We start from the raw sequence: 25,136 nt of genomic DNA, 5'->3' as shown, positions 1-25,136 counted from the left end.
AAATGCTAAAAAGTTATTTAACATAATTCATAATTACTTTTTAAAATTGAGATATGATTGACATTTAACATTGTGTTAGCTTTAGTTGTAGAGCATGATTTGATATATGTATATACTATAAAATGAACACCGCAATAACTTAACATCCATCACCTTACAATTTTTTTCTTGTGATGAGAACTTTGAAGATCCACTCTCTCAGCAACTTTCAAATGCACAATACAGTATTGTTAACTATAGTCATTATGCTGTACATTATATCTACAGGACTAATTTATTTTTATAATCTTTCTTGATTTTCAAAACCTTAGTAAAATAGGAACAATTGCGTATTAAACAGACTTATTGAGAAAACTTACTTCCTCCATCATAGGAGAGACACTGGGAACGTTTCTGTTAAAGTCAGGAACAAGACCAGGATGCCCACTATCGCTGCATTACTATTTAATATTGCACCAGAGTTTTTTATTCAAAACAATTAGAAAAAAGAGAAATTATGTGTATAAAATGGAAAAAGATGAGGTCAAATTATTATTGTTTAAAAAATCATATGATTGTTTGCCTGGAAAAACCAAAACCAACTGAAAAATTATTATAATCAAGAGAATTCACTGAAGTATAAAATTAATACAGCCTTTATAACACACAACTAACAACTAGTTAGAAGATATAATGAAACCCCCATTACAGTAAACTAAAAAAAAAGATGACGAAATCTCAAAATACATTTAAGGTGTTGCCTAACCTACATGAGGAGAATTTGAAACAACTCCTGAAGGATATAAAGTGAACCTGAAGAAACATGAAGTATGCTGTGTTCTTGGATAAAACACTCAGCATTATGACTATATCAGTTCTAAAATTAATTTATAAATTTAACATGATTTTAATAAAAATTAAGGCAGAGTTATTTGTCGATTTATTTGCTGGAACTAGACAGGCTGATTTTAAAATCATATGCAAAAACAAATAAACAATTATCACCAGGAAAAGGGAAAAAGGAAGCAGTGGAAGGGACTAGCCCTACCGGATAGTAAAAATACTACAAGGTCTCAATAATTAAAATAATAATTAAGACACATCCTATTCTAGGGAAAACTCCAAATGGATCAAGAATTTAAATATAAACAATATGGCCATGAAAGTGCTTGAAGAAAATATGAGCAATTCTTTCAAGCCTTTGTGTGGGGAAGCTCTGTCTAAATGTGACTTAAAATTCCAGAAGCCACATACACAAAAAAAGACTGATAAATTTGGCTACAAATAGAGAACATATGCATATCAAAAGTCAAAAGACAACACACTGGAAAAAGGTATTTGCAGCTCATATCATCTCCCTAACATATAAAGAGCTCCTAGAAATTGAAAAGAAAAATAACCCAATAGAGAAATGGATAAAAGGTATGAACAGACAGCTCACTGGAAAAGAAATACAATTAGTTCTTGAATATATGAAAAGATGTAATAAGAAAGGCTAATTAAAATACAGAGATGCTATCTTTTTCCTTTAAAAAAAGGCAAAATTCAAAAGTCAAACACTCATTGGTGAGGCAATGGTGATATAGGACATTTTATATATTGTTGGTGGGTAAGCAATATGGTAAAAGCCCTGCAGAGAGCAAGATCTTTCAAAATAACAAACACAGGTACCTTTGGCCCAGCTATCCCACTTCTGGGTATTTATTCTACAAACATACCTACAGACACACTAAATAACATAAGTGCAAGATTATACATTGCAGCAATGTTTGAAAGAGCAAATTAGTGAAAAGAATCCAAATGTTTGTCTATGAGAGACTGGTTAAATGAGCCATTATACACAGAGGAAGAGTACACAGTTGTGAAAAAGAATGAGGAAACTATGTATTGATAGGGTGGATCTGTAGGGTATGTTTGTTTAGTTAAAAAAAAACAACAGGTGCATAGTAATACACATATGTTTTGTGTAAAAAGGAAAAATATATATATTTGTATTTGCTTCTATCTTTTTAAAGGCATACTGAAAGGATTCACAACAGACTAATAAAAATTGTTACCTGTGAGGGGCATGAATGGTTGTGATAACTGGTGACAGAAGTGGGAGTGAAAATTCTTGGGGTGTATTTTCTTGTATAGTTTTGATTTTGATCATATGTATGTATTATCTTAAAAAAACTAAGGAGAGAGAAACTAGAGTCTAATATCACCTTTGAAGTTAGATGCAAAATTAAATACTGAATTATTACAAAGACTGTATAGCTTTCATTATAGAAATTCCAGAATGTTTCAGCATTGGGAAATGCTTTGACATAGCACATTAGAAGGCCAAAGAAATAAATAAGCTAACAAACAGAAACCCAAATCAAAACACAACCATGCTGAGTTAGGCATTTGTTAACGTCCAAAAGGCGTTTTATAAAATTAAATGTTCAGTTCTAATAAAAGCTAAGTAAAGTAGGATTGATGGATACTTCCTTAATTGATGGATACTTACTCAATACTTCCTTAATAAGTCTGATAAAAATATATCAAACCAATAGCCAACAGCAAACAACAAAGACATTTCCAGTGTAATCAGGAACAAGATAAGCTGCCTTCTCTGACCTCTTTTATGTAACAGTGTTCTGGAAGTTCTGGTCAAGGCCTTAAGAAAAAAGTCATGACGTTTTACCAGAAAACTAGAGATAAAACTGTTATGATTTGTTGTTGATATGATTATCTTGAAAAACTGAGAGAATCAACCCAAAAACTATTAGGACTAATGAGATGGGTTTGTGGGAAGATGGACAAGCCTGGTGGGACTGGAGTAAACTGTGTGCCCCTGGGCACCTTCCACTCTTGATAAACTGGCTCCATGAACAAACAAACAGCAAGATTTCATCTCCCCCAATTCCCAAAGAATTTCCACTTTGTTCTGCCCAAATGACTTCGGAGGAGATGAGTTTGTCTCACATAAAGTACGTGACAAAGTGGGGCATGGAAGAGTTGGCATTGGCTCCTTTCGATAAACCATTGCCTGGGAAGGTGAAAAGGGGGAGAGACATTTCAGGCAAAAAGAGCACAGAGAACGTGGATGCAGTGCAGTATCTTGGAGTGAGTGGGACCTACGCAGTGTCACCGGGTCTAAAGGGTGAGCCAGGAAGCATAAGGGTGAGCTGTAGAGAAAAGCAGGGGCCAGTGTAGAGATGGCCTTTAAAATCCAGGCCAAAGGACTTGTGTATTATTTTGTAAGAGACATAACCCATTGCAGGGATGTAACGTGATCAACTGACATTAATGCTGAACCTTTAATAGTATTATAATAGCTTCCATGGGAAATTCCTTTGCTTATTCTCTCTAGTTACACAGCCTTTGAGAAGAACCCAGAGAGTAAGGAAATAATGGCAACAGTAAAATCAAGTAGCATATGCTTACAAGGGGCGGCTGTTTTGGAACATCGGAGGCACTCATTAAATATTTGTTGATTACCCTGGCAGTACTCATGGTGTATATACATGAGCTGTTGTATTTAAACCTTTTGGAGGAAAAGAGTTCTTTTGAACAATTACTGCTTGACTGAGCATTTTGATAAGCTATAATGATCTTACTTCTGGCAGTAACACGTAAGAGTTCCAAATATTTTCAGTTACCTTCATATCCAAGTTTTTAGAAACAGTTTCTAGGGCGGACATGAGCTCTTGAATTGTTTTTTCGAGTTGCCGGTGCTCGTGCCTGATGAAGTGAATGTCTCCAGAAAGCTTCATGATGCTGGAATCACATCTAGTGGCAAGATGAAAATTGGTTGTGAGATTGATAGGCTTATACCATTTTTAATACTATAGTAGAATACGTGCATTCATTTGATGGCAAAAGTTCTAAAGTTCTTTGAATAGTGAGTTGGCAGATGTAGGAGCATATACAGAAATCTCCCTCATCTTCCTCTTTTTTTCCTGAGGGAGAGAAAACAGGTTGGATAATGATACATTAGCCCAAATCAAAGCACTGAGTTGGAGTAGATGAAGACTTTGGGGGAAATTGGGTAAAATTTTAGATTTTTGGCCTGATATGTTAATTCAGTCATAGGAGCTCCAACAGATTTTGATGTTTTGGGCATACTCCCTGCTGCCTGCGGTTAGGCAAAATTGAAACTTTTTCCTCTTCTACTTTGTGTTCTGAATCCTCTTTCCTCCCTTTAGCCTCTTTCCTTGGCTCCCAGACTGTCAATTCCCCTTTGGCTAAAAGAAGTGTCCCAACACACCAAAGTCTTCCATCCCATCTTCAAAGGGCAACGTCCTTTCTCTTAGCCCCAGTGAAAACTCCCGCTCCTTGAGTGGTGTCAATCAAGTGTCGTCTTAGGTTAGGACAAAAATAATCCACACTAACATGTGTATTGAGCTTTGGCCCATTAGGTGGCATTTGGTATTTCCAGGAAGGAACCCTAGTGAAATGGGGTTGGAGTTCAGATTAACAATCTTCCCAGCATGTCAGGGAACCCGACCCACTATCCCAACTCACGGCCTCCCTTGGGAGAGAGCAGGTTACATACTGTATTACCAGTTTCAATACACTAATATTTGCATGAAGGATAGGGCGGAGAGCGCTGTAGTGTTGTGTCTTTTGTATATGAGTCACCAGAGATCACTTTGAAGTTTGTCATTCTATAAATTAACTGTTTTGACTGTCATCGAGGAATATTTATTAGGAACTATATTTTCATATTGTCATGCTAAGTGCTATAAATATTGTTTTATGACTGTCAACATTTTTTAGGCTCTAGAAGTGAACTTCTTAAGATTTTTGGTGCCAAAGTTGAGCCAAAGGTGAGCTAAGGATGGTAATTTTCCTGAGAAACCTCTTGAAAGGGATACCAGATAACTGGTGAGGGGTGGGGAGACTGCTGGGAGGAAAAATTTGGAATTATTCTGATAAAAAATGGGAGCACCAAAGTCATGGGCAAAAGCCATTTCGCACGTTTGTATATATAAACTGTTATTGTCAGAACAACCTCTACTGTTGGTTAGAATATTCTTACGTGAGTTCACATTAAGACACCCAAAGGCTACACGGGAGTAGTTGCTGCTGCCCCCCTCCCTGCCGCCTCTCACCCAGCGCCACCTGCTCCGACCCTCAGGGACCGCTGGTCTGGGCGTTGTAGGCTAGTGGTTGAGGATTTAGTCAGATAGATGTGTCTTTGAGTCTGGCTTCTACTACTTCCTAGGTTTGTGATCTGGGACAATTTTCTTAACATCTGTAAGTTTCAGTTTTCCTTATCTGAGAAAAGGGGGGTAACGATGCTGAGGTCACTGCATGTAGCTGCACAATTTGTCCCCTGCACAACTCCAGGGTGTGCCAGACATATGGTGAGGGGGACAATGTGAACAATGTCTCCTGGAGTGCTGTGTGCTCAGCCTTCCAAACCATAAGCGGCTGTCTTGAAGAGTGGACCTGCCTAGGGTTATTGAAGGATGAAGGAGGTAATGAATGCAAAATGTTTAGCCAGTGCCTGGCACAGAGGAAGCACCCACACAGGATCAGCAGCTACTGTTTATTTCCTCAAATAAATAAACAGTTGAGAGTTGCCACCTTTTCATTTTCACCCCACCTCACCAGCTGAACCCCACACGTTGAAGTCAAGGATTAGTGGTTTTTCAAAGCTGCTCTCCATATTTCAAAAGGAAGTTTCTCTTTCTCTCCTTTGAAGTGATTTTATTGTTTTAAAATAACGCATGCTCATTATAAAAAAATTACACATAATACAAAAAGAAAAGAACAAAGAAGAGAGCTAACATCATCCCAAATTCCACTTTTCAGAAATAGTCATTGCTAATATTTGGTTATTATTTCATTCACCATTATACTAAATACACATAGTATGTAGATATGATGTGTGGTTATATGTATATATATTACATATGGAGAGAGGAAGAAAGATAGAAATATAATAAATTAATTTTAGAATATTAGGATTATAGGTACCAGTTTTAGTTAAAAACCTTACATTGAATTTTAATTTAACCTAAGGAAAGGAAACTGTAGTGAAAAATGAAGAAATTGCTGAACTTCGAATATATATATATATCTCCTCTCTACAAGAGATATTTCTAAAAAATGAAGTTATAAAAAGCTATCATAGGTTGGAATCATTATAGTTTTTACAACTACAATTTCAACTTTAGACATTATCTATTTGGCCATATGCCAAAAAGTGAGCAATTAAATGTTTATATCCTTGCTCTTTCAACAGTTTTTGTTAATATTTTTCTATTTTAAAAATATCAGTTTTTTGGGCATTTACAGTGCATTCTGCAACTAAATTTCCCACTCTTATTGAATCTTCATTCTATATTTAGATTCTATGTTCAATGACAGTCCTTTAAAACTATGATTTCTTATCTGAAATCCTTATTTTGATTTTTTTTTTTTTTTTTTTTTTGGGCTGCGTTGGTTCTTTGTTGCTGCCTGCAGGCTTTCTCTAGTTGCAGAGAGCGGGGACTACTCTTCCTTGAGGTGCTCAGGCTTCTCATTGCAGTGGCTTCTCTTGTTGTGGAGCATGGGCTCTAGGTGCATGGGCTTCAGTAGTTGTGGCACGTGAGCTCAGTAGTTGTGGCACACAGGCTCAGTAGTTGTAGCGCAGGGGCTTAGTTGCTCCACAGCATGTGGGATCTTCCCAGACCAGGGCTCGAACCCGTGTCCCGTGCATTGGCAGGCAGATTCTTAACCACTGCGCCACCAGGGAAGTCCCCCCTTATTTTGATTTATTCCTTGGTTGGCCAGATTTTGTCATCCAGATTTCAAAAGAAGGATCCAGGAAGCATTGAAATCTTTACATTCTTGAATGCTTGAGAATGTCTGTCTGTTCTCTTATACTTGAAAGGTAATTTGGTTAAGAAGACATTATTGGGTCACTTTTTCTTTTGTTCAGAACATGATAGACATTGCTCCATTCTTATCTGGCACGGTTTGAGGTGGAGAAGTCTGAGATGACTGTTTTTTCATTCTTTTATGTAATCTGTTTTGTCTACCTGGTTGTCTAATGATTCTTTTTTGTTTTTCTTTTTTCTTCTATTGATTCTTTATCCTTGATATTCAGTAACTTCAACCAGGATATCTTGGTTTAATTGTTCTTATGTAAATTTTTCTGGGGTTGCAGTTTTCCTTTTGATCTACAGATTCAAATCTCTTGTTTCAAGAAAGCTTTCTCTCTTATATCCATAAATATTTTTTTCTTCTGAAGTATTTGTTCTTTTTCTTCTTTAGGAGCTCCTCTTATGTCTCTGTTGAATGAGGTCTATGTTGTCTTCCCTATACGTCATTTCTCTAACCATTTTTATACGGAAAGGCATTTTCTTTTTGTTTTGTACAGTTTGCTCATGCTTTTTAAAAAAAATAACTTATTTTCACTTGTATGTAATCTCTTTTGGAGACTTCTAAAGTAGATTGAATCCCTATAATATTTTAATGTTTTCTTTCACCTACCCCCGAGCAATTCCAGTTTATCTATCTCCTTTTGTTATTTGATAATCTCTTTTGGGGTGGGAAACCCTTTTATCTCTTATTTTTATCAAAGTAAAACATGTTTATAGTTTAAAAGGCAATAATAACAAGAAGGTTAATAACACACTGCAGTGGTTCTTGGCTCTGCCTCTCCCTACTTCTCTCAGTTCCTCTCCCAGGAGGCAAGAGCCCACCTTCACCCACACTCTCAGAGGTGCCTGGCCCAGCCCTCCTCAGCCTGTGAGAGTTCTGTGGTGTAAAACCAGGTCATTCTCAGCTTATCCCACAGCTTTAAAACTGGTCTCATTACATCTGCTCAGTCAGTTTCCGCATGTCTATCTGTCTTCTAGGTTCCAGCGCTTCTAGGCTGATATCCCCTGTCTTTGTGGGTTTATGTTTTAAAGGGAAAACTCTTTTTTACTGTAGACTTAGTGGGGCTTTTGGAAGGAGCAAAATGACATGAGACAGTTCAATCAGCAATCTTCTTTTATCTCTTTCGTTTGCTCTTAATTTCTTTGAAACCAGGAGAACTTTGATTTGAACTCTTCCTCTGTTTTTCTGGGTAATTCCTGTTATGAGATATATTCATCAGTCTTACACTTTTATCTACCTACCTACCTATCAATCTATCGATCTATCGATCAATCGACGGTGGTGGTGGTTTTCACGCACAGGCCAGATTCTTCCTAAGTCCCACTTTCACATCTTCCTGTGATTCTGGCCACCGGCCTATGAGTGAGCGTATATATATATTTTTAAAGTAATTTTTATTGGAGTAGAGTTGATTTACACTGTTGTGTTAGTTTCAGGTGTACAGCAAAGTGAGTCAGTTATACATATACATATCTCCACTCTTTTATAGATTCTTTTTCCATATAGGTCATTACAGAGTATTGATTAGAGTTCCCTGTGCTATACCGTAGGTCCTTATTAGTTATCTATTTTATATACAGTAGTGTGTATATGTCAGTCCCAATCTCCCAGTTTATCCCTCCCTGCCCCCCTTACCACCAGGTAACCATGAGTTTGTTTTCTACATCTGTAACTCTATTTCTGTTTTGTAGATAAGTTCATTTGTAACCTTTTTTAAAATTCCACATATAAGCAATATCATATGATATTTGTTTTTCTCTGTCTGACTTACTTCACTCAACATGACAATCCCTAGGTCCATCCATGTTGCTGCAAATGACCTTGTTTCATTCCTTTTTTATGGCCGAATAATATTCCATTGTATATGAGTTAGTGTGTGTTTGGTGGAGAGTAGATCACTTCCTCTACTCAGCCTTATCATTATCAAATCTGTTGTTTCTTTAGGCCCAGGGAAGAGGGCACATCTCCCCATTTTCTCCTCAAAAACCAGATTGGTGTATCTCACAGCAAATCATCATGATAGATTCTTTCATGTGATGTTATCACCTCCTCTCCTTCCTCAGCCTGTTGCACTCCAGCTGGTTTCTCTCAGGCATGAAGTGGCAGGAAGGGAGGCCCCAGATGATAAATAACATGATTGCATCTTCAGCTCTACCCCCTCTGCTCTTCTGTGTTGCTGACCTGAATCTCTCAAGGGACGTTTCCTATCTCTCCTGTGACTCACCCCATCCCCTAGGTAATATTGCTATATTCAAAGTATTTGGTCTATGCCTTTCTGAATTATGCCTCTTGATTTGGAGGAAATCATTATGTTTAAGGTCTAAGGAGAACACCATCAGTCCAAACATCTCAGTATTTGCTACGTGTGCTCTGTTTGTGGTTAGTGGTTATGGCAACTTCCATGTTCTAGTAAAGATGAAGTTTTTTGTTTTCTTCCTTTTATTTTTACTGGCATTGAGATGTCTCAAGTGAGAGGAGTGGAGTAAAAATATCTTTAACGAGAAGTCCCCACTCTTTTCAAAAGTTGACAGTATCCAAATAATATCATTACTGTTTCTTCAAAGGACATGACTTATGCTTTTAATCCCACATCAACACAACTTTTTTTTTTCATCTGCAGATCTGCCTTGGGGTCCCAAATAGTCAAGTGTGGATAGAGGGTTGGCCTCCTCTGGCTGCTTCTACAGATTGTAAGCCGTCTGTATGGCTGCCTTTTACATACCTGCCTTTTTCTTTTTTGCACATGAGACTAATCTATCAAATACAGTACAGAGTGTCAAAAGCAGGACAGACAACTTCGAGAACCTCATCTCATTGGAAGTATTTGCTTTTAAACTGACACTATATTGGAGTGGAAAATAAGATATAAAATTCAAAGCACATTGTTGTTATCAAATATTGAGTTTGATTTGTGAAGCAGTAGAAGGTTTGCTAGGAATTATGTTAAAATAATCAACTAGGGGCTTCCCTGGTGGCGCAGTGGTTGAGAATCTGCCTGCCAATGCAGGGGACACGGGTTCGAGCCCTGGTCTGGGAAGATCCCACATGCCACGGAGCGACTAAGCCCGTGAGCCACAATTGCTGAGCCTGCGCGTCTGGAGCCTGTGCTCCGCAACAAGAGAGGCCGCGATAGTGAGAGGCCCGCGCACCGCGATGAAGAGTGGCCCCCACTTGCCGCAAGTAGAGAAAGCCCTCGCACAGAAGCGAAGACCCAACACAGCCATAAATAAATAAATAAATAAATAAATAAATAAATAAATAAATAAATAAATAAAATTAAAAAAAAAAATAATCAACTAAGTTTCACTTATGCCAAAATGCTAACTGGAATTAAGGTCAATATATGTGGGAGAAAAGTAATTAATCTGCCTCAGCTGGTCCATGGGTTGCTTGCCTGCAAAAATATGGAAAAGAAAAAGTGGAAGTGTGAATTTAAATCTCATAGCTTTTAGCCAGAATCTGTCTCAAATCACTAGAGTTAAGAAAGTTTCATAAAAGGGAGACATTTCAAGGAAAAATAAGACCTTGTCCTAAAATCACTGCTTCATATTAAAGGGAAAGGTAAGTAAGCAGTCAGAGAGCAAGTTGGAGGAATAGGGGGCTCTTGATTTTTCCCTCCTCCCTCAGGTGCACCAAATAAGCAGCAAAATGTGGATCAAGTCCCTCTGAGAAAAATTCAGAAACTGGTTTAGAGACTTCTACACATCAGGCAACTAATACCCACATCAAACTGGGTGGAAAAAGTTGAGACACACACATGCCATAAGCCCCATCCCTGGTGCAACACCTTACTGTTGGGAGGGAACCTCCAAATCCCAGATTCTCCATGGGGAGCAAAGGGTGTGGACCATACATCTAGCTGCCACCCAAGAGACTGGCTCCCAAATCACCTAGCTCTGAGACCCGATGGGGCTCATCTGTGAGTCCGTTGGGACCACAGAAAACAAAGAGGGGGTTTTAAATGGTCACATGATTTTAAAAGATGGGCAAAAACCTGAACAGATATTTGTCCAAAGATGACGTACAAATGGCCAACAGGTACATGAAAAAGAGCTCTATATTACTAATCATCAGGGAAATGCAAATCAAAACCATATCACCTCATACCTGTTAAGACGAGAATTATCAAAAAAATAAAAGATAAGTATTGGTGCAGATGTGGAGAAAAGGGAATCCTTCTACACTGTTAACAGGAATGTAAATTGGTATAGCCATTATACAAAACAGTATGGAGGTTCTTTTAAAAATTAAAAATAGAACTGTCATATCATCCAGAAATCCCCCCTCTGGATACATATCCAAAGGAAATGAGATGAATACCTGGAAGAAATATGTACTTTCATGTTCATTGCAGCAATATTCATAATAACCAGGATATGGACACAACCTAAGTGTCTTTGGATGAATAGATAAAGAAATTGTGATACACACACACACGCACTCTGAAATTTTCAGCCTCAGGAAAGGAGACGTTGCCATTTGCAACGACATGGATGAACCTGGAAGACATTATGCTCAGTGAAAATAGCCAGACACAGCAGGAAAAAACTGCATCATCTCATTTATATGTGGAATCTAAAAAAGTCAAATACATAGAAGCAGAGAGGAGAACAGTGGTTATTAGGGGTGAGGAGGTGGGGGAAATGGGGAGACGTCAGTCAAGGGCACAAAGTGGCCGTTCTGTAGGCTGCATAAGTCTAGAGACCTAATGCACCGTGTGATGACTACAGTGAATAATGCTGTACTGAAGAATGGAAATATGCTAAGAGAGTAGATTTCAGGTGCTCTCATCACACACACAAAAAGATAACTCTGTGAGGAGAAGGTATGCTAATTAGCTTGACTATAGTAATCATTTTAGTATGTATATGTATATCAAATCATCGTGTACACCTTAAATATATATAATATTTTTTAAAAAGGAAACAAAAAAAGAAACTGGAGCAGAACAAAAATAGTTGCACATCTTTTCCTTGATATTATTCCATTCATCTCTTGGCTTCATTTAAATCTGTTTGTGACTTTGTCTTGTACGTAAGAGAGGATTTACAAGAATGAAATAGTAGGGTCTTAAGTGGTTTGCAGAAAAAAAAATAAATTGTTGAAGTGTCATCAGCACCAAATTGAACCAAATTCCAAATTCCATTCAAGAGATTTTTGGTGTTTATCTTCTTTGTAAAATCATGGCACATCTAAGTAGGGTGATGGGTTTGCTGGGGTTTGTTTTATTATCTTGCTTCATAACTTACCCAAATATTATAAAAATTCTTTTCCATGTACCAAATATTATAGAATAAAGTATACAATTTTATATATTTAAAAACATGTATACATATAATATATAATTATATATGTGTGTATATATATATATGTATGTATGTTTATGTATACATACATACACACAGACATATGTACTAATCCTGTAGATTCTGTTTTCTGAATGTCTGTTACCTGCTCTGGACTTGCATGGCCAGTGCTTTAGTTTAGGGCCCTGACATTTCTCACCTTGATTGCTGCAATAGCTTCCTTTCATCTTCATGCCTTCTTTCTGTACCCCACCAATTTGGCTACTACTAGAAGGTCACTAAATGTCATCCCCTTAGTTAAAATCTTCCCATGGCTATTTACAACTTTCTACATAAAGTTTAAACTTTTTACCTTGGCCAAAGATCCTCATCACCCAACTCTGGACCATTTCTCTAGCTTCATCTCCCAATCTCCCATCTCTCCCTAAGTGCAAATCCAAAATAACATAACTAAAATACTCTTCTCACAGGTAGCCCCTGAACATGTCACAGTAATTTACCCCTCAGTTCTTTTGCACATATCTTGCCTCCTATGTGAAGTGCCTTGCCTTTCCTTCCCTGTCTAGTTAACTGCTACAAACCTTTCAAAATTCATGCCAAGTGTCACCTCCTCCAGGAAGCCATCTTTATGCCCCCATCTAATTTGTATATTCCCATAGCACCCCAGGCTTTCATTATAGTGCTCACCTCATTGCTTTATGTTTTCCCAGGTAGACTGTGAATTTACAGGAAAGGGACCATGTTGATGAATCTCTGAATACTAGCACACTGCCTGGCATATAGAAGTGTTTAATACATTTTTTTGTCGTTGTTGTTGAATTGAATGGATGGATACCCTAGAAGAGGTTTGTCTTAGGTGTTAATCACCTAATTATTATCAGTCAATAATAATAATTATTGGTCATTAACACTTCAGAGCAGATTAATGAGATGAAGCTGGGGGTATTTCAGGAGAGAGGAGAGAGGTGCTGGCAGAAGATGTAAAGATGGAAAGGTGTCCACGCTCAGCCACTCACAAGTCATCTTCCGTGTGTCAACCAGAGCGGTCCTGCCATTGTCAATGCCCACAAATTTTTGCTGAACTGTACACCATGAATTCTTCCAACTTACAAGTCTCATACAAAAGATATTCAAAATTTTATTCACTTGACCATTAAATCCCTTTTGCTAGGCTTCTATATGTAATTATTGTATATTTTAAATGTTTTAATCATTAGATTTGATACATCTGGGGATTTTGTGTGTGGTTTCAAGGGTACGTCTTTGTATAGATGTTGGCATTTGGACAGCTGAGGGCTGTAAAGACAAGACTTGTCATTTGCAGATGAAACCAAACTGGGCATCCTGTATGAGAGGTCCTTCATAGAACCCTTGGATCTCACAGGGAGAATGAGGTTTTCAAATTTCATGATACACTTTCTCAGTTACTGTCTCATCATTTCGCTTAAAGGCAGTATCTTGTTTTCTGCAATATGGAACTTGTTTAGGGATGAGAACTCAGTGGCCAGCAACTGACCGCGAAGCATCAGTTAACACGCTTCTTCTCACCTGGCTACTCTTCCTCGAAGATCTCCAACTCCTTGAAGGTGTTTGGTGTTTAGGTCCTGTACTGCAAAATTAGTTCCTGTGGCTGCCACGTCTCGAGCTTTTATTTGTTCTTCCAACATCTGCAATATTTGAGTTAAAATTTCCATTAATTTCCCATCAGACATGATAAGAAAATATCATTTAGAGTAGAGGTTACAAAATCGGGTGCATTTCCTAGTTAGGCTGATAGTGTAAGTGAGTGAGAGGGTTCTGTATCAGAGAAAAGCCATCTTTGCTTTATTTGAGGGAGACAGTGATGGCGTGAGTCCTGCCAATTGTTGCCAAGTGGGCATGATGGTTCAACGATGTTTCAACAGAAGCTGGAAATCCAGGTTTTATGTTAAATTTCTCAATTTTAAAATATTGACATCTTATTCAAATTCTTTTATAAACACCATATGGGCCAAACAAAACATATTTACTGTGCTATTATGGCCATGGCCATCATCGACGTAAAAGCTTTTCACAAAAACCTCTTTCAGAATTGGTGGTAAAGTTTAGAAAAAGGAACCTTTCATATGGTATCAAGCAAGGCCCTTTACAGATTGAATCAGAACCACAATGAAGTTAGTACAATTAACACAAGCAAATCTGAATCAAACTGTTTCACATACATGGAGTGAAAAACGTTTATTGTTTTAGATTTTTTAGAGAACATGAGAAATTTATGGCTTGAGTGTGTTCAGAGTTTGCCGAGTATCCTTTGTCATGCCTTCATTATGTCTTGGTGTTCTGAAATGAAGCTGACTGTCCTATACCACCAGGTTGGTGGTCCCCCAAACAGTGGGTTTTAATTTTTGGCACTCATACATAAAAACTAAAAAATTTTGCTTGTCCATAGAAAAAATATATATCTTGCTTGACATTCAAACAAATTCCAAAGTAAAGACATGCAAAATAATTTATGTTTACTCAGAAAAGCATTTAGAGGATAGGAAAACACAAACAACTTTGTGATTTGGGGAAACATTAAAGGTTAATTGCTATATTTTACCAAGGCCTGAACCATGTTAAATTTGTGATTATGAATTTTTGGAGGAAAAGAAGGAATTTTATAGGAAATGAATTATAGAAATTTCCAAGACTATATACAGAATCTTGCCCATTTGTAAACTGGCAGATTGAGACAATCCAAGAGCAAATATAGCTTTAACTGGAGACATAAAAGTGTCAAGAACACTAGCTAGAGGTTTTTTTTGCTTTTTGTTTTGGCTTGTTTGTTTGCTTTTGCATGCCTCTAGGTGTTTTAGTTCATTCGGGCCACTATGACAGAATACCACAGACTGAGCGGCTTATAAACAACAGAGATTTATTTCTCACTATTCTGGAGGCTGGAAGTGCAAGATCGGGGTGCCCTCGTGGTTGGGTTCCGGGGAGAGCCCTCTTCTGGGGTGCAGACTGCTCACGTCTTGCTGCATCTTCACATAGTGGAAGGAGCCAGGGACCTCTGTGAGACCTCTTTTATGAAGGCACTAATCCCATTCATGAGGACTCCACTCTCATCACCTGAGTACCTCCCAGAGCCCTCCTGATACTATCACATTGGGCAGTAGGATTTCACATATGAATTTTGATGGGGACACAAACGTTCAGACCATAATAGTAGGTGTGGTTTTGCTTTGTTTTGTAAGGAACAGTGATAAAAAGGAACTTGCCCTATTAAATAGTAAAGCATTTTGTAAAAACAAGGATAAGTAAATGAGTGTAGCTAAATAGCTGTGTGTAGCTAAATAGCTGTGTATAGCTAAATCGATCACTGTAATTTAATGAAGATCTTGGTAAATGTAAGAAAGAAATATGCTATATATGAGACTCAAAATCACTGGGGAAGGAATTTCACAAATGCTGTTGAGATTTTTGGTTACTTATTCAGAAAACAATCAGTTTAGATCCTTACCTTACATCATACATGAATATAGATTTTAGAAAAAAATAGATTTAGAATATTAAAAAAGTTAAGCCATAAAACTAACAGATAATAGAGGAGATTATTTCATCTTTGAAATTTCTAAAGGAAATTTCTATTCTTGAAAGTAATGAGGGAAGTCACAAACCAAAATATTGGAACATTTAACTTTATCTAAAACTTGTAAAAAACAATATAAATATAATTAAGATATAAACAACCAACTGGAAAAACATTTATAACAAATGTTACTGCCAAGGGTCTCAATGGGGTGTTGCAATCAGTATACACCTGTTCTTGAGAGCCGATTGTGCATATATATCTCTTCCCATCTTTGTGTTTAGTAACATCAGTTGGTTTTCTAAATCAATCATAGTGAGAGTATTTACACCATGGAAATAGGCAAACACTATAAACCAGGTATTTTATCCCTCAGAAAAAAAACTGATTGCTGATTGTTAAACATTTACCAAAGCATCACTGCTTATTATTCTTCTTTTAAAATAAATTTATTTATTTATTTATTTATTTTTGGCTGTATTGGGTCTTTGTTGCTGCCCGCGGGCTTTCTGTAGTTGTGGCGAGCGGGGGCTACTCTTCGTTGCGGTGCGTGGGCTTCTCATTGTGGTGGCTTCTCTTGTTGCAGAGCAAGGGCTCTAGAGCGCAGGCTCAGTAGTTGTGGCGCACGGGCTTAGTTGCTCCGCGGCATGTGGGATCTTCCCAGACCAGGGCTTGATTCTATGTTCCCTGCATTGGCAGGCGGATTCTTAACAACTGTGCCACCAGGGAAGTCCCACTGCTTATTTTTCTTAATAAAAAACTCATAGGGCTTCCCTGGTGGCGCAGTGGTTGAGAATCTGCCTGCCAATGCAGGGGACACAGGTTGAAGCCCTGGTCTGGGAAGATCCCACATGCCGCGGAGCAACTAGGCCCGTGAGCCACAACTACTGAGCCTGCGCATCTGGAGCCTGTGCTCCGCAATAAGAGAGGCCACGACAGTGAGAGGCCCGCGCACCGTGATGAAGAGTGGCCCCCACTTGCCCCAACTAGAGAAAGCCCTCGCACAGAAACGAAGACCCAACACAGCCAAAAATAAATAAATAAATAAATATTAAAAAAAAAAAACAACTCATAAATAAAAACCAAAAAGCACTAAAATCCAAAAAAACAAATTGGCAAAAGACATTAACAGATTATTGACAGAGAAAATGTAAATTGTTATAGTCACTTTTAAAAAGTGAAAAAAAGGGAAAGATCTCATTTCTATCCCATCAAATTAGCAATAATTAACAATAAATCTCAATGCTGGGATAGGCGCAGTGAAAAAAGCACTCTCATGTAAGGCTAATGGAAGTGTAAATAGACCAATTTGGCAATATGTGTAAAGAGCTTTTATAGTGTTCTTACCCTGGTAATTCCATTTCCAAGAACGTATACAATACGTATATGTATACAATAGGAATAATCCAAATGTGGACACAAAGATATATTTATGCACAAAGATATTTCAATATTAGGAAAATAATTAAGCAAACCATGATGTACGCACCATGCAAAGAGCTTTTAATGACATACGAAAGAGTTTATGATATAATTTTGTATTAAAAATTGTGCTTACAAACGTAGTCTCAGCTTCCTAAAGGGAATGCCTGGAAAGACCAGAGGGAGGTGCATCTAGGTATTTGTAGAGATGGCCGTTTGGTGGTGAAATTGTGAGAAATTTTTCCTAGGTTTTAAAATTGTTTCCTAAACTTCCAAATAATTACAGTGAACAAGTATTGCTTTTATAAGTTGGAGGAAAAAAATGCAATAAAGCAATGTTGTACATGAAATGCTTTTTTCCTGAATTAAAAATAAATTAATTTTCAAACTTTAATTAGCTGCCAGCTTAAAAAAGAAATATTTTTATTCAAAAAGGAGCAAGCAACTTAATACAACATTGTAAAGCAACTATACTCCAATAAAAATTAATTAAAAGAAATAATAATAAAAAATAAAAAGGAACAAGAAACTTAACTACTACAATTATTGTTGATTAAACAAAAAAAATTTTTTTCATTTCTTTTAAAAACCCAAGTCAAGCTTCTGCTCACACTTGGATCTAACTTGCTGGCCAATTTACAAATGGGCTGATCCGATTAAAGAGTTTAGGTTTTAAAAAAATACTTGGATAGCATCCATTTCTCTATAAATGCTTATTACTTTATAGTCTTAGTTATTTACTAATGGTAGTTTAATACTTCTTCATAATGTTTTAACTTCATATCTATAGTCTTTATATACTTCCTAATTCAGTTTTCTGCACAATCAGACCAGTCCTTGTCATTTTCCCTATATATGCCAAACCCTTAACAGGATTGCAAATATTTTGAGATTTTTATGGTATTTGGAAAATGTTTTGGCTTTGTCTTTTTTCAGAGTTAATCTAAGGTAATTATTATAGGGAAAGAAGCTCTTAGCAAGATTTCAGATATCTGGAAACTATTTTCCCCTTAAAGCTAATAGTATTTTATTGGGGTATAATTAATACGTATTAAAATATATAAATCAAAATATATCTCTGGATGGATTTTGACAAATATAATCAACTATGTAACAAACACTGAAGTCAAGATATAGAACATTCTAGAAGCATTTTGATATTTCTGAGAATGCTGTTCTCTTTTCAATTATCAAGAAGTTTTGACTCCTAAATTAGGATCTTATTTTAGTCCTGGTGCTGTACTTGATTTTCTCATCATCTCAGAGGCACTGAGCCATGTGTCTCTTGTTACTTTCATGACAGTTCATTATGCCTGGAAACACCTTTGACCACTTTGAGAAGTAACATTGACTCTTTAGGTCCTGCTCTCAATTCAATATGTGCTAAATACCAATAAAGTGCCTTTTAAAAGCTCACCAAGATTTTTTAACTGTCCACAGTCCCTCAAATGCAGTATGGCATTATGGGGTCTACAGATAGAAAATAAATTAACAAATATCCTTAGCCTTAAATATATAGTCATGAGTAAGTCATTGCTGGGTCAATCTCATGGTTTTTGTTTGTTTTTTGTCTAATCCACTATTCTATCTGATAGGAGAAAAGGACATTATTGTGTGAGGGCATTTTTGTCAATTCTCACAATTTCACACATTTTGGGCCAGATTTTTAAACTGTATTCTCTGGAACTTTTGCCTGAAAGTTGCTACCCCAGATTCATAATGCTCATTAGCACTTTAAAAACTCTGAAAGACCTGTAATAAGAATCTACTTGTCTTGGTTTAACCCAAGCATTTCATTTTTTCATCAGAAACTCTATTTTTTCCTTTAGCACCTTAAACATCATTCATTCATTCATTTATTTGTTCAAGAAATATTTACAGGTTGCTGACTGCCTCCGATACACTGTCATCAGTTTGATGTGGGATTTAGCAGTGAACAAAATGAAGTCCCTGTCCTCACAGAGATTATATTTTAGAAGGGAAACACAATAAACAAATAAAGACCATGGTCATTTGCGATAAGTGCTATAGATAAAAATAATGTAGGGTTTAAGGGAGGTTGTGACTATTGGGGTGAGGAGGGGGTATTTTATGGCATGTCAAGGAACTGCCCTCTGATATGATGATTTTTGAGCAGGGACCTGAGGGAAATGAAGAATACTTTATAGAAGTATCTAGGGGAAGATAATCCACCCAGAATACACAGCAAGTGCAAAGGCCCTGAAGCCTGAGCATGTTTGGGGTGTTCTAGGAAGAGCTGGGAGCCCAGTTTGGCCAGAGTGAAGGAGAAAGGGGTAGGAGATGGTGTCAGAGTGTGATGGGCCTATGAACTAGCATTCCCACTGCCTAATGAAGACCTCTGTTTGAAATGATTATATTAATAGAATCTTGGAGATTAAGATGAAAATAAGTACCTTAGCACAATGTCTGACATTTAATGTTAGACAGTTGTCTCTTCTGTCACAGAAACATTCAACAAACATTTTCTGAAGGTAGAATTTCCTTCTACTTTTTGGCATAAATGAGAAGTTGAAATATTGACTATTTCCCTTGGAAGCAACTAAACTGAAATCATTTAAACTTAAGTAATAGTGACTCATTTCTCTAGCTGAAAAATGACACTGGTGCTTGATAATCTTTGTCAAGCAATGATGCCAACATATGAGAAATAAAGAACTACCTCAATGTTCTGGCTGAGTTTTTTGACGATGCTGGTGATGGTCTGGATGTGGTTTTCCAGAAGCTTCCTGGCAAGTGACTCCTCCTTTTGAAAGCCATGCGTCCCCTGAAGACAGGCAGAGATATCCTCCTTGATGCGGAAAGCTTGTTCAAGGAGGAAAGCTATGGTGCGACCCTGGTTGTTCAGTCTGTCTTCTAGCTGACTTCTCTGGATGTTTGGAATGGCAGGAAGAAAAGAATGACCCCTGGTCCGGAAAAGGAAACAACACCGCGGGTGTTACAAGGATGAGCTGGACAAACCAGAACCAGAACTTGCATCCGCACTCCTACTCCTGTATTTCCTCCCCTGTGAGAAGTCTGTTAGGACTTTAAACCCTGTGTAGTTAGAATCTCGATTTATGTCTCATCTGAAAACTGGATCTGACTTATGCCCTGATCTTGTATCATGTATTTTTCCTGTTTCCCAAGCAGGAACTGTTCTACATTTTACCCGCTATTCTAACAAGCCAAGTTGGAGCCACATAAATTTCATGCCTGATGGTTCTGTACTGAGGAGTGAGCTGCTTTCTAATTGCTGGAAGAAATAATAGCTCAAAGGCCAAGATTAACAAAAGAGTCAGAAGGTCAACAAAAAGCAAAAAAAAATAAATTAGAAAAGGAAAATACAAAGACTAGGGCTATTTAGTATTAGGGCAAAGAAACATGTAAAATCCCGATAGCTTCTATTGGCATTAGCAAATTACTCCTTCCCTTTACAGATGAACTTCTTGGAGAACAAGTTACTTTTGTTGTGTCTTTTTCTTTATTTAATTTACTTTGCTTATTTTTGTGACCTAATCTCGAAGTCATACCCCATAACTTTCGCTTTAGTCCATTCCCTAGAAGCGAGTCACTGAGTTGTGCCTATATTCAAAGCGAGGGGAGTTAGGCTCCGCTTCTTGAAAAATGGAGTGTCAGAGAATTCGTGGTCATTTAAAAACCACCACACTGTCACCGTCATCTAACTGGCTTCTCAGGAATATCAAAATGCTTCTAGAATGTTCTATATTTTGATTTGGGTGGTTGTTAATAATTGATTATATTTGTCAAAATCCATCCAGATACATACTTTGTATATTTTAGGACATATTAATTATACCCCAATAAAATACTCTTAGTATTAAGAGGAAAAATGTTTCTGGATCTCTAGAAATCTTGCTAAGAGCTTCTTTTCCTATAATAATTGATTATCCTAGATTGGCTCTGAAAAAAGACAAAGCCAAAACATTTTCCAAATGCTATAAAATCTCACCACATCCACATGTCCCAGGGGTGGGAAAGCAACTGCTCTTCTAGTGTTGCTTCTTCCCGAGGAGCAAAAGGTGAAGACCTGACAGGAGAAGTTATTCTGTAGGATGGGGAGTGGCTGACTACGGTTTTACTGTGTCTGGGGCTTATCCACACCCCACCTCCCGAGCTCATTGGAGCTGACAAAACTTCATTGGCGACCAGGCTCTGACTGAAATCTTCAGGGAAAGATGAACTCACAGGCCAAAATATCAGGACATTTGAGGAGCACAGTCTTTTTAAAAACCAATTTGCCAACAGACAATCTATTGGATTATAGATTCCTACAAAAGAGAATTACTGAAATATATGCAATGAGAAATTTTTTAAAAAGCGAATAAAGGTATTAAAAGGGAAGATATGGGAAGATATTAGCAAAATGAAAACAACTAGAAAACATAAACAAGTAGAAATATTAGGCATGAAAAATATAATAGTTGAAATAAAGAAACATAAAAGGTGGGAGAGCTATGACACAAGAAAGAGCTGAAGAATGAATTAGTGATTTAGGAGAGAAGATTGAGAAAATTTACCAGACAGAAGGAGCAGCCACACAACTTGGAGATGCCAAGAGTCAGAATTCAAAACTCACGTCTGTCTGACTCCAAAATCAAATGTTAACCTTTACTCCCATATATTCCTGTCATTCTACGAGATAGTAAGCAGAAGCAGAAGACACACTTTGATTAATGCTACTGATGTGGCCTAATAGAGTGGCCGCAGAAATGACAAACAGAAGTGTCCTCAGGCTTCAAAGCTCCTCTTTCCATAGTTCCTTCTCCTTTTCTCGGTCCTGGCCACCATTATCCCCTCCACTTTCGCCTCCTAACAAAGAGTGCATCTTCCACACAACAGCTAGGGTGATCTTTCTAAAAGTGTGAGGATAGAACTTGCCTACTGAAAACCCTCTGATGGCTCATCCATTCTCTGGAAATAAAATCCTGGTTCTCCTTTCCAGCCGCATCTCCTCCCACTCTTCCCTCCATTCACTCTCGTTCAACTACGCAGACCATCTTTCTGCTCCTCAAAGATGCCGAGCAGTTCCTAGCTCAGAGCCTTGGTACTTGCTGTTCCTTCTGCCTGGGGTGCTCTTCCCCGCAGTCTCTTCATGGCTGCCTGCTTCCCATTCTTTAAGTATCAGCTTCAATATCCCCTCCTTGGGCAAACCTTCCACTCAGTCACTTTCTATTATAATACCCCATTTCATCTTCTCCATAACATTTGTCATTACCTAAAATCATCATGTTTACTTGTTTGTGTTTATTTTCTGCCCTTCATCACTAGAATGAAAGTTCCCTGCAGGCAGGCACTTTATCTAACTTGTTCTCCACAGTTTCCCCAACACTGAGAAGAGCGCCTGACACATAGTAGGTGGTCAATAAATATTTGTTGACTGACTGATTGCTCTAGCTGGACTGTTTCCTTAAGTCTCAGTTGTTAGAAAATTGGAGGAAAAAATGGTTCCACAAAGCTCCAAGTTGTTAGAGCCTCAAAGTTTTCAGTTTCCTTTCTCGAGCAGTATAAAATAGCTTCAGCCTGGGTGAGATTCATCTTTCGTATCACCTGCACATCTGAGGAACAGATATGGCTTAGCTAAGTGTTTCGGTAGTAAGATTCCATCCACCACTCGTTTGGCTCAAAAATGTTCTTCTGGAAAACTACCAAATGGAGCCTTATATATATAAAATCCATTCTTCTCAAACCCCAGCATGCTGACAGTGCTACCCTGGATGGGATGTATGAGTCACAGGCAGAAGGCAAGAGGATGTCAGGCCCTGCTGATGGTGGCACATAGCCTAGCAGTGGATTGCAGATTTACTCATTGTTTTCCTTGAGCTGGTGCTTCTTTCTGGTCTCCAGACAATCTGCAGCCTGGATTTGCTGGTGAAAGAGTATTTGATCTCCATTTGTTCTGTACAGACCCTTGTGAATCATGCTGCATTCCTCTCAAAGTTTAGAATTTGTTCTCTCTTAGGTGTTCTCATTGTGGCAGACACGGTTGGTTAACTTCTTAATAGCCGTCCCTGCTTCTGCCTGACTTGGTACGTCCTCCTGTCCCCCATGTCCTTCAGGGTGGGGTGGGGCGCAAGCTAACCATGGTGGTCCCATTCTTCTGGGCTGAGATGCCGTTGGTTTAGGTAGGAGCACGTGAAGCAATACTGGCCAATGAGATGCAAGGGGAAACCTACTGTGGGGCTTCTGGGTAAGGTTGCTTTGCCTTTAAGAAGACACACCCAAGAAGAAACCTCTCTCTTTTTTGCTGGTTGTAGTCATGTCTGTGTGTGATGCCTGGAACTGCTGAAGCTACCTGTGATCATGAGGGGAAAGAGGATGGCTGGGAAGAAGGATAGAAAACACCTGGGTGCTTGATGATGTTGTTAAGCCTCCAAATTAACCAAATTCTAGATTTTTAATGTGAAATAATGAACGTCCTTACATTTAAGCCATTTTGGTTGGAGTTTTTATGGGTAGCTGAAAGCACTGTATCTGTATCTAGTAACTTACCAATAAATATGTCAGTTGAAATAGAAATGTATCAGTAAATATTTACTAAATGTCTACTCTAGTCCATGTACAATATATAAAGGTCCTGTCCCTCCAGGAACTTAATCTGATTCAGTGTTTCTTGTGAAGAAACTTGCGTTAGTATCATGGGGGTGGAGAAGGGAGGGAAGTTGCTAAAATGCAGATTCCGTGGCACCACTATAGACTTACTAAATCATAATTTTGGGGGTGAGGGGAAGAACAAGAATATGTATTTTAAATAAGCACTTAGATGAATCTAATATATTCTTAAGACTGAACATCACTGATTTATTTAAGACTGGTCATATGAGTCATGACCAGTCTTGAAGGCATAAAGGTAAAGAACATATAATGAAGTGCTGAAGTGTGAAATGTGGACTATGAGATTTCAAATCATGCAGATACTCGGAGGCAGCTTGGCAAGTTGGAAGGCAAGGTAGACCGAGGGTAGAATACAGGTTCCACCACTTACCGACCAAATATTTCTGTTCATTCATTTTAGAGAGAGGTAACGGGGCCACTTTGCCATATGGCTGTTAAGTTCTGAGATCACATGTAGAAGCAGGTGGTAGGGAGCAGTGAGACCAGTGCTTACAACTGCACTGCCGTCCAGGCTCACAAGGGGCCTATGTGCACTCAGTCTTTGGGTGTGTTGTTGGCTGGTATCAAGATTGTATCCAGAAAGAACATTGTATCCAGAAAGGTCTGAGGAAACAGACCTAAGCCAGTAGAGGGGCCAGTGGAACAGGGCTACCACCTCTGCTCAGATGCCAGCCTGTGGTCCTGCCTTCAGAGTTGGCCTCAGTGTTGTTGCTCTTTGCACATGGGAGGAAGCCTTGCAGGGCAGCACCTGGTGCTATGTGAATGTATTTGCCTGCAACCATGGGACATTAAGTGGCACATAAATGATGGACTGTAGTTGCTTATTTTCTTTTAGTTCTTAACATTTATTTTTAAAAGTTATTTTATATTTAAGTGGAGAATGTTCCTTTTTGAAATGTCTTTTCATGTCTGAGATTTACTATTGGAGTATTATTATTGTTGTTTATTAATGATGCTTAATGAAGCACCAAATCATGCTCTGTTTAGTTCTATTTGCATGATTCCTACAGGATGAAGATAGAGCTTATATATATGTTTCCTATTTTTTTTTAAATAAATTTATTTATTTTACTTGTTTTAATTTTTGGCTGCGTTGGGTCTTTGTTGCTGCTCGCAGGCTTTCTCTAGTTGTGGTGAGTGGGGGCGACTGTTCATTGCAGTGTGTGGGCTTCTCATTGCAGTGGCTTCTCTTGTTGCAGAACACGGGCTCTAGGTGTGCAGTCTTCAGTAGTTGTGGCACAAGGGGTCAGTAGTTGTGGCTCGCAGGCTCTAGAGCGCAGGCTCAGTAGTTGTGGCGCACGGGCTTAGTTGCTCCGTGGCATGTGGGATCTTCCTGGACCAGGGCTTGAACCCGTGTACCCTGCATTGGCAGGCAGATTCTTAACCACTGTGCCACC

At 38.2% G+C, this 25,136-nt stretch overlaps 1 protein-coding gene across 1 annotated transcript in view; it reads right to left on the bottom strand.

Moving 5' to 3' along the window:
* Positions 1-25,136, bottom strand: part of FAM81B (family with sequence similarity 81 member B) — a 49,927-nt gene that overhangs the window by 13,659 nt on the left and 11,132 nt on the right. The window contains exons 4-6 of the mRNA XM_036846133.1: positions 19,787-20,030; positions 13,680-13,798; positions 3,609-3,738 (exon numbers count right to left, since the gene is read on the bottom strand). Coding sequence (XP_036702028.1) covers positions 3,609-3,738; positions 13,680-13,798; positions 19,787-20,030 — 493 coding nt within the window. The remainder of the gene's footprint in view (positions 1-3,608; positions 3,739-13,679; positions 13,799-19,786; positions 20,031-25,136) is intronic.

Source organism: Balaenoptera musculus, chromosome 3 (assembly GCF_009873245.2).
Source record: "Balaenoptera musculus isolate JJ_BM4_2016_0621 chromosome 3, mBalMus1.pri.v3, whole genome shotgun sequence".
Taxonomy (NCBI): domain Eukaryota; kingdom Metazoa; phylum Chordata; class Mammalia; order Artiodactyla; family Balaenopteridae; genus Balaenoptera; species Balaenoptera musculus.
The sequence above is the reverse complement of the archived record's forward strand: the minus strand, read 5'-3'. Positions and strand labels throughout refer to the sequence as shown.